At 40.7% G+C, this 11273-nt stretch overlaps 1 protein-coding gene across 1 annotated transcript; it reads right to left on the bottom strand.

Moving 5' to 3' along the window:
* Positions 1-608: 608 nt before the first annotated feature.
* Positions 609-11075, bottom strand: LOC105838871 (uncharacterized protein CG5098; the record flags this gene model as incomplete). Its single annotated transcript, XM_036289078.1, has 7 exons — positions 609-2767; positions 2893-3214; positions 3550-3731; positions 3826-5991; positions 6072-7292; positions 8095-8262; positions 10991-11075. Coding segments are annotated over 7 exons (4347 nt in total), but the record flags the coding sequence as incomplete, so codon positions are not given.
* Positions 11076-11273: the final 198 nt, after the last annotated feature.

Genomic DNA, 11273 nt, shown 5'->3' with positions numbered 1-11273 from the left:
TACAAAGACCACCCTTAATGTCGAGGAGTGTGTCGAAACCGTCTCGAAAAAGTCGTCACAAAAAGAAAATTTAGGCTTTATGTACTTTTACTTCCAAAGTGTGACCGTGTGTCATTTGTTTTATTACTATTTTTTTTAAAACATGATTTAAGCTTCTAAATAAAATGTTCTCAGAGATAGACTTTTTTTTACATTTGTCGCTACGCACTATGTATGTACAAAGAATCTTTAAGTTTAATAACTTTATCCTCTCATCTCTGAATATATATAGTTACTATTTAAAAATGATTTTATATATATATATATATATATATATATATATATATATATATATAACTAATTTATCGTACTCTGTGCTGTGTGGGAGACGTGACGGCTATTTTCAATGTGTGCTTAATTTTCGTGTGGTGTTATATATTTATACATGTACATATACATATATATTGTAGATACATACATGTATATAATTAATAATTATTAACCATACATAAATGTATGTGAGAGATATAGAAATATATGTGTATGCATACATATGCACATACACACATAAAATATATACAATATATATGTATATATATTTTTTTCTACGCAAATTAATATTGTATATATACATCGTATATTTTTATATATAATATTATTTTTATACAATTTTTCTTGATCTTTGCTAGTTCTCCCTGATGTAAGTAAGAGAATCGCTTGTTAATATTCTTACATTTGTCGATAGCGAAAACGTGCTTCTTTTATAAAATACAATGAGAACGATGATGACGACGAACAATGACAGCAAAGATGACGACAATAAATTTTCAAATATGAAAAAAATTAATATAAAATATACATACATAAATCAATAATATATAACCGTTACAAATTTCGCAGTAATGCGTAGCCATTAATTTAATCACTAACAATAAATTGTATACGGGACATTGGATCTGAATCACTGGTTTTATGACCGTATAGATGCATTAAAGATGATAAAGTGACAATGAATATGTGACGCCATACAAAATGTATCACTGAATGCAATGAGATGTATCCTTTGTTACATTATATTAGATACAGCAGTCTACTAATGTCTTACAAGTGTTCTCAGTTTAATCATCTCTCGCTTGATGCGAGTACAAAAATATTTCTCTTTAAGAAATTGTCAATTTATTATAACATGCAGAATCAAATAAAAATTCGCATGATAAAGTAGCTACAAAAAAGAAATATCAATATCAAAGTGTAACAAAAAATGGACTTTATGTTGAGACGATTGATATACGCTATCTATACATGTGAGCTAATGGCTCATGTAGCGACACAAACAAAAAAAATAGAACTTGTTAATTACAAGGCTATTTTGTCATGAAACATATGTATGCAATATTTTCTTTTTTCCGAAATAATACATACAAAGTTTCCGAAAAATTTCAGAGTATAATTATGATGTTTTAATAATACAATAATCCCTTTATATTCTCACTATATACAAACAGTTTCTTTTTTACATCGATTAGAGAACACTTGCCTTACGTGCTCATGCTCAATCTTCGCGAAAAAAGAAAAGAGAATATTCCATTTTCTCTTATGTTGACTGACTTACTCGTCTTATTATACTTATAAGCGTTCGATTTTTGCTGCCATAAATTTTACATTTTAAATTCGATAGCATTAAATACAATATGCCCTATCTGTGTATTCCTGCGTACATGATGTTGAGAAAGTCTGTAATATCTTCATTTTTTCCATAAAAGTAAGTAAAAAAGCAAACTTCTTTAGTTTTGATTATCACTGTTCAATAGCAATCCATTTACTCTATAAATTTGAAATTAAAAAAATCTTGCTTTTTATACCTTGTTTTTATATTAAGTCGAAAAGGCCACTGTCCAAGGCCACACAGGCCAAGAAAATAAAATTCAATTCAATTATGAAGAAAAATATCTATCTTCTTAACGTTCATTCTTTTCCTTTTTATAATTCTTAGAAACGGTTAACAGGGTTTCTGTTTAAGCATCAAACATCTTGTACATTGGAAGATATTTTTCTCGAGCATATTGATATCTGATCTAAACTTGATGTCTGGAAATTAGTATAATTGTTTTCACATTTATACTTTCATGCTTCAAAATACAAATTGATACTTATACGCATCAAATAATGCAAGGAATCAAAACATCTTATGGTCGCAAGTCATCGTCAAGTAAGAAAGTTAATTTATATCTCTATTAGAACAGAAAAAAATAGAATATCAAATCAACAATATTATATTTTAGTATTTTAAATTTTGTCTATTTATATATTATGCCGATTATTCTTTCTGTTAAATATATTTTGCGTAACTTTGTTACATTACACACAGATTGATTTTATCATATGAGGATGTTTTGCTCCTTCATTAACTAGAACATACCTTACTAACTAGTAAGGCTATCTTCAGTCATAAACAGATTTATATACTTAAGTCTCTTACATTATTGCCCATCATTCGGTGCATCTAATTAAAGCCGGATCTCCGTGATATAATGTGAATACGACCTACTTCCATATTAGCCTACGCTCATAGACTCACCGAAGTTTCACGTAACTCGATGAATATTACATTTAGGTATGTACTGATTTATGTCGAGGTGCCAGCCTTTCGTCAGTGCACACGGATAATGCGAAACAGCCTTACAGCCACGTTTAACACAACCGATATTCGCGCCTGTTAAACCGCAGGAGTCGCATACTGATTTAGCGGCGTCCCACACGGCTTCCTGCAATCCTGTCACTCTGCCACCTGCCAAACACAATCCCAATTTTTGTATACATACTATTTATGAACGAGACAAATATAATTGTCTCAAAAATACCTGCTGATTTTTCTATTATTCTACGAATGTATCTCCATCATTCTTAACTTACCCGCCATATATACTCCAGCTGCCCACACCGCGCATTGTTCGTGGAGCCACACCTCCCATCGTTGTTCCTCTCCACCAGGATGCAAAGTCATACCCGTAAAAATGGCGTTTGTGTTACTTTCAACTGAATTCCGCTTCTTCTTGCCCATCTTCGCAGAGAACTGGTCGGCCAGACCCGCGTACCTCAAGCTCCTCTTGTTCTTGCTGCCTTTCTTCTGCTCTGTCATAATTTCTTGTTCATCGGCCGATAAAATACCATCCTCTAACCGTTCTTTACCGATCAAGTATGGTCCAAATAGATCGCTTAACACGCCGGCTGGAACCTATCGCAGGCATTTACAATATTATTTGCACTGCTAACGTGACTTTTCATTTCAAAAAAATTCTAAACACGTTACACTTAGTGCCAAATGTCATTTGAAAAAATGTGATTTTTTCATTATTTTAATCTCATGTAAAATCGTGATTAAGATTCGATATGAGAAAATCAGATAAACAACATTATAAAATTAAAAATACAGTATAAAAAGAATACAGATAGTTTATAAAAATAAAATTGATCAAATACAAGAATAACGTACGTTTACCCGATACAAATTATATGTATTGAGTTGTTATCATACCAAAGCAATGTGATTCTAAAAGAATGTATATCTACCGTGTACGTTCCAGTCGCGATGTGCGGTCCGGCCAAATTCGGATGCGGCCTGGACGGATCTCCAGGTACAACAGAATGAGGACCCTGCTTGCAAAATACGCAGACCCAAGTTGAGTCCGTAGTATGCGCGTCGTATCGCGAAGACAACGTCGAACTGAAGAGACCTGCTCTACTGACTTTACCTGCGAATAATGACAAATGATAAAATGAATCTCATTCTAAAGCTGAAACTAAACGCCTACACAAACTATTTTCATTTCGCAGATATATACATACCCCTGTAATCTAAATCGTTTTGATGACTGAGTCTTTTGCTTCGGCCTCCGTTTCCGTTGCCGACGCTTTTCCGTTTCTCCTTACTCTTCTCTTCCTCCTCTTCTCGAGGCGCATTAACCACTTGAATACTCAACGGACTATCCCTTGGCCCTTCCACGTGAACCACGGGTCCTCGTGATCTGATCGAACTCGCGTTTGAACCAGAATCGTACGTCATCTCTCTCAGGCCGTCAATCTTGGTGTTTTTCTTCGCCTTCTTTGAGGCTTGATCTTGTTTCTTCAAGCCTTTGGATGTCCGCCTCTTTTTCACCTCCTTTGGCGGAGAATCATCCGTCGTGCCAAAAATGTTCTCCGTCGACCTGGAGATTTTTCTTTTACCACCCTTGCCCTTCTTACCCCTTTTCCCCGAAACTTTCGTGTCGACCGTGGAAGAAACATCGATGGGATTGTTCTGAACGTTCTGAGACTCTGTCATCGGTAGAATACTATTCTCAAAACCTTCAAATTTCACAGCGGCACTGTCACCTTGGATTTGCGCATTTGCGAGTTCCACTTTTGATTCTTCATTTTTGACTTCCGGCTCCGCTTCCACGATTCCGGCAAACATTTTCGCGAGTTCCGACTCGACTTCAACGAAAGGATTTGTCGTCGTTGTCGACGTCGTCATTGTCGTTGTGTTACTCGTCACGTTACTCGTGTCTTTTGGACTCATTGCCTTCGAGAACTCGGACGGGACATCTTCATTAGATTTTCTTCGTGTCCTCTGATTTATCGATGTTGAGTTACTAGCCGTAGTATCCTCGCTACTACTTCGTCTTCGACTTGGTCGACATTCCTCTGACCGTTCTTCCGTGACTTCGTCTACTGCCGCCTTGTCCGATATTCTGTCCTCCACTCCTCTGGCAATCTGTTCCTCCGCCTTAACATCAGCTGCCAAGGTGGAACTAGTCGTCTCTTCCAACAACGGGTCGATAGTCCTCGGTTCTGTAGGTTCCGTAGGCTCGAGTTCCATGTCCTCGACCTCAGTTTTCGAATCCTTGCTCAGTCTCACAGGTTTCTCCAGCTTTCGTTTCCTACGTTGTTTAGTAGTATCATTCGAATCGTCGTTGCTGAAAGCCGGCGAAACGACCTCATCTTCCCGAGTCGGTGATTTAGATTTTTGTCTTTCTGGCGACATACTTTTAACACTGGACGTGTCCTTTTCCTCCACCGGCATTACAATGACCGAACCAATATTCTCGGTACTCCCAAGTTTCTTATTTCCTCCTTCCAATTTCTCTAACAGAGAATCAACGCCCTTCTTGCCTCTCTTCGGCAAGTTCTTAGGTGACCTCACGCTCGTCTCCTCGTGCTTCCTGTCCCTCTCAGAAGAGGATTCCCGCTTCGGGCTATCTGTGACATCTTTCTCCATCTTAGATGTGAGATTGACTATAACAGGTAAAGTGACGTTTCTTGGCACTTGCGCGATAACACTCAACGTATCTTTAGGTTTTGCAGAAGTTTCAGATTCCTTCTTGTCCGCGACCACCCTCTCTATCGTTACACTAGGCGGCAAATTTATCATTTTCTGTGTAAAGTTATCTACATTCATTTCCTTAATCTTATCATGAAGATTCGCGACTCCCTTTAAATTACTCTCAAAGTTTTTCACCGTTATCTTAGGAGTAGTGACTTCCTTCGTCGATAGCGAGACTGGTTCGCTAACGGAGTTTGGTGTCGGTACAGACGAGCTGATTCCGCTGTCCGACGAAGTCTCCCCGTTAAGCGGTGGTGAGATTATGTTTCCATTTCGACTGCTCTTATCCACATTTCTCGCAGTCAAACTAATGGGAGTATCCTGAGTTAGTCGAGAATAATTTTCCGCCATAATTTCGGACGTAGACGAGAGATCTAGGGTGCTCTGGGAACCGGGCGAATTTCTATATTGATTTTGATTTGGCCGATTGTCCACCAGCATTTGTAAATTGAACAGGGGATTGCCCGGGGTGGTCGACGGGGTGACGCTCTTTGAAGCAACTGTGGGTGTATGCCATGTCGGCGGTGCTTGCGTGTGAGCGAGCTGCGGAGTGAGTTGAGATGGTAAATGGGACGCTCGTGCCATGGATGGATGTGCGTAGAACCCTGGATTCAACGAGGCGCCAGGCAATGTCGGATGGATATTGAGAGCTGAAAGTGATTAATCGTCACGATTAAATTTAGTTACGACATTGCAAATATCGCATTAAACATCTTGAAATTAAAATTACCTTGATTCTGTGTCATAAGATGATTCCAGACAGTTTGCGGTGGAGGTGTGCCAACCGGTGGTCGGCTATGACCTGGATACTGTCCTGACATTTCGAAACACGCCCAATTGCTTAATTTCGGATTGCAGGCGGTAGCTAGATCGGTACTTTCTGACTTGTGTACTTCTTCCTCACTGTAGCATTCTTTCTTAATGTTATTACATTTGACATTCGACTGTAAAGGTGTCCAAGACGATGTTTTTAATTTACTATCGCTTAAGCGTGACGGTAATACATGCGTGACGTATTTATCCAGAACCTGTGCGTTCAATTCCCGTTTCAAATCGCCATTTGTTATAACCTGTTTATTTACCTCGCAGCTAGCATGCAATTTACTGATGGTCTTTAATAATTCTTTTCCTTTATCCGAGTTACATGACAACTCATTTAAATCAGAAAGCTTCAATAAACCGTAATCTACTGTCTTGTACTTTGCTTTATAAAAACTCTGTACATTAGAGGAATGATCTAATTGTCTTAAAATGGCACCAACTACCGGAAACGTAGTCTCTTTAGCGACACCTGACGAATGCGGATAATTGCAGAGTTGATCTTTCGTCTCACTGTAACTATGGCTGCGTTGTGTACTTTCTTTCAAATTTATTACTAAATTAAGTGGCTCATTATCTGCTACAGAAGTGGTACGATTGGGGTTACAAGTCTCGTGCTCAATATTGTCCGACGTGACTTTCAATCCATTAATACTTTGCGTGTCGATCGAATATTTTGACACACAACTAAGCAAGTTAATATTCGCGTCGTAACAAATTTCCCTCTGCAACTCCGACAAAATTTTGGTTTTATCTTTCACTAGCGTAGGTTCCGTCGTTTTACTGATATTTACCGAGTCAGAGTCTGTCCCCTCATTGAAACCCTTCTGGCAGTTATCCAGCCTATTCTTTCGTTCCTTCTGCAGGTTTTCTATTTTTTCGGATAGTGATTCATTAATTGTACCAGTCAGTACATTAGAATTCACTATCCTGTCATTTCGTCGTTCTGTTAGTGATAACTTTGCAGAATATATCGAGTTTAGATTAATCGATTCCGTGATAACTTTTGTCTTGTGATACAAGTCATCTATATCCTGCACAGTATTATGTGCTACCAATGCTTGCAGATCGATCCACTGCATAAAATTGTTCGGTAGCGCCCATTGTGGCGCAACATCAAATATGTGTAGTCCTAGAAACAAAAAATTAATCGTAATTCATATTTACCACAAATTTCTGTTACAAAGCTAAATACGAAACATGCTAATATAAGGAAGCAACAGATGGAAGACGATATTTGTATCAAAATTTATTTTATCAGGGATAAATAACGTTGTAATTTACAATAAACAAAGTGAGTAAAGATCTAGAATAATAATAAAAAATCAAGAAGTTAGAAAGAAAGTTTGATTATTTTCACATTTTGTCAACAAGAGGCATGTCATTATCTCATATAAAATCCTTAGTCTTCTATTTATTAATAAATTTTTACAATAAAACATTTCACGTTTTCAACTTTAATTTTTTTACAATTGAACCCTTATTTGACTATAGTAGAGAAAAAAATTGTAGATCTTAATTTCGTAATCTTTATGATTTTAATATGCCAAAGGTATCTTAAAGCAAATTATTGATAATCTTTTATTTTAAAATTTTGAAAAAAAATTTTTTTTTAATTCAGTATAATCAATTTAAAGATATTTTAAAATAAAAAAATATCCATAATTTTCTTTAGGATTCCTTCAACTCACAATATGCACTAAAGAAACTCAAGCAAGAATTAAAACGTCTGCGATCTAATTATCTCTAATTAGTACATTATTATAAATATGCAAAATAATATATATTTACGCACTGATATCTACATTGACTCGTAGAATTTCTCCTCTAACTTTTTTGTATTACTTTATAACATAGAAATATTGCAATTTTGCTTGGTCCTGAATGGAAAACGTATACAAAAAAATTGTAACACTATTATAATCATATTTTACCATTGCTGGAAACAATAGGAGAGTCGTGACAACTCACACCATACTGTAGGTCTGGACTATTTTTATCTTTTTCATTCGTATCTTGACAATAGTAGTAATATCGCCCTATATCCAGAAACTTATCAAACTTTTCTTCTGGCGATATATGTTTAGACGTTTGCAGAGATTCTGTAACCATAACAGAAACATTTCTCTTACCTAAAGACACTCACTTATCTACAGATACATATTACAGATAACTTAAAACTACGAATCTTACATTTTTCAATATGATATATATTACAAATTATGTCAGACTCGAAGCTGCTAATGCAACATACATATATAAAGAAATACAGGAATTTAATCAGTAAATAAAATAACAGGTATGTAAATCCAGAATTATTAGTAATAAGAAAAGAAGTGCCTTTGCCAATATTCCTTGACAAACAAGACAGATTGCAAATTAGCAGCTTGTAGTCTGGTAGGGAGTATATGGCTCATCATACAAATAAAATGCAAACATTAACGCTCTCATTTATTCACAGACAAGTTTCAAAATACACTACACAGGGAATGCAAGGGAGTTTGGTGAGAGATCTAGGGTACGCTTTTAAATCTGTTCTTTGTCGTTACACCAGACTCGCTAGATATGCTGGTTACTTCCTGTTTTGTGCTTTTTGCCTATTACCTTTTTGCCTCTTATCAACAATTGCCTTTCTTGTCATGTGTCTCTTATCTTTTTCAAAATTCGTCAACTTTTATCTCGCCAATTTCGATAAAGCAGTGTGTATGTGCAAAAAGGCAATAAATAGGGTAAAAAAACAGGAAGTAGAGAGCACAGACTACAGACTGGCCTTTAAACTCTCCTCTCCTTTCGACCGTTGAATATTAGACACACTGAGGGGTTCAAGTACCACGATTTCACACTAAAAACTTTCTCTTTCGCTTTATTGCCAAGCTTTAAATGTATATCTATACTTCATTCCAAGTACGACGAGTGTACACTAATTGAGCTACAAAGAACAGATTCCAATTTCGTATTTTTTTAAAACGTACATATAAGCACACATAACACACGCACGCACTTTACGCTTCCACCTTTCGTCACAAGAACATTCGCTTCTTCGCATTTATTCATACGACCCATTGACACAGACTATCAAACAGCTATTATCCCGCTACGTGTATCGGCGATTCGTCAATTCGTACACTCTCGACCGCAATGTATTCCGCGCTATCGCGATTTTTCACTTTTCGACAAGGACGTTGCAGATTTCTATTTCTTTTTTTTCCTAATACCGACTCATTCGTCAGAGAGTAACGTGGCAATCAATCAGGTATCAATGTGACGTAGGAGGGAAGGGGAGAGGGAGGGAGGGACGGACGGAGAAAGCACAGTCGGGAAGAAAAAGGAACTCCGGTAGCATTTGGATCGCGGAGATTCGAGCGGAAAACGTCGAGACGGCGATCGTCCCTAAAGGACGAAGCGTGCGTAACGGTTCGCGAAACGGCCGCCGATCGTCGGTTCCACGTCGTCGTCGTCGTCTTCCTCCTTCTCGCGGTCGTCAACTGTCGTCGCTGTCGATGATAACGATCTCGCCCGGTGTCACCGCATGCTCGCTGCTGCGAGAATCGGAGCGCGAAACCCGGAAAAACTCGTGGCAGCGTGCGTCTCGCGGATTCCGGCGGCACACACCGCGCGCCCGCCGTTCGGAGGGTAAAGAGAGAGACGGCGCGAGCAATAGATATCGCTGTGGAGAGAGCGAGACAGAGGGGAGGGGGAGGGGAGTACAAACACACGGACAATTAATATGTAACGGTGACGGCGAACACGTTTCGCCCGCACGTACCGTACACACCGATAGCGCGTCTTCGCGCGGATACCTATTATATGCACACACGAGTGAACGAGGAAGAACGATAAGGGGGGGAGGGGGGGACAAAGGAGAAAGAGGGAGAGGCGCAGGGAGGAGGCAGCAGCCGTGCAACGCGGAGTCTGCGGCGCCGACGAACGCGGCTTTTCCGCGCGCGCCGCGTGTCACCGCCGCCGGCGCGGCGTGCGGTGCGAATAGTCGCCGAGTACGTTAATGTCGCGGTGACGAGACAGAACGACCGGCGGAGTGCCTCGCACTTTTCACGCTGCACGCCAGCGACAGCAACGGCAACAGCGAGTCACCGTATCGGAGATATATATGTATATGCACACGAACGTACACGCGCAAATATACAGTCACGCATACGCACGCACGAGCACGCACGATATGCAAAGGATGAATGTACGCACGCACGCACGCACGTACGCACGGCGTCGCTGGTTGCCACCGGCGCGGCAGCGACGATCAGCAACGGCGGCGGGAGGAAAGAAGGAATCAACGGCGAGAGAGCGAAAGAGAGGGAGGGAGGGAGAACGGAGCGGCACATACGATACGCACGTTCCAACGACGTCGCGCACCGCGACACGAAAGCACGGGCGCACGGCGTAGACGAGTGCGATCAGACCCCCGGGGGGTGTACGGGGTGCGCGGCGCGAACACACACACACATACACATACACACGCACACAGCACACACATACACGGAGAAACGCACCCACAGCGCGCCGGAACGCCGCGCGCCCGACCCGCCTCCGGCCCTCGCACGCTCCGAATCACGCGGGCGCACGATGAAATTTCACTCCGGCGTTTTCCCCGACTTTTGACGGGGGAGCCTCGTCACCGGGGGCGCGCACTACACCACCGACAATGTCGATTACAACGACGACGGCGGACGACGGACGACGACGAAGGACCGTGAGATGCGTGCGTGCCCGATCGTCGGCTCCGCTCGCTCGTTCGACTCGGCTCCGCTCGGCTCGACACGGGCGAGACACGTACGCGGCCGCGATCGCGAGTACGGGCTTTTTCACGGCACCTACCGCAACGAGGCCCTACTGCCGCGGCCACGGGCGAATTTACGATTTTCGGCCGAAAAATCGTCGAGGCATCAACCAAAGCAGTGTTTCAACAATGGTGGCCGTCCACACAGCGCGAGCCAGCCCGTCGTGCGTCCGATCCGACACCTAGCGGTGGCGGCGCGACCCACGTTTCCGTTTCTCTTTCTCTCTCTCTCTCTCTCTCTTTCTTTCTTTCTTTCTTTCTCGGACGGGCGGCGAGCCGACGCAAGGCGACGCGACGCGAAGCAACGACGCGACGCGACGC

This window comes from Monomorium pharaonis, chromosome 6 (assembly GCF_013373865.1).
Source record: "Monomorium pharaonis isolate MP-MQ-018 chromosome 6, ASM1337386v2, whole genome shotgun sequence".
Lineage (NCBI taxonomy): Eukaryota > Metazoa > Arthropoda > Insecta > Hymenoptera > Formicidae > Monomorium > Monomorium pharaonis.
The sequence above is the reverse complement of the archived record's forward strand: the minus strand, read 5'-3'. Positions and strand labels throughout refer to the sequence as shown.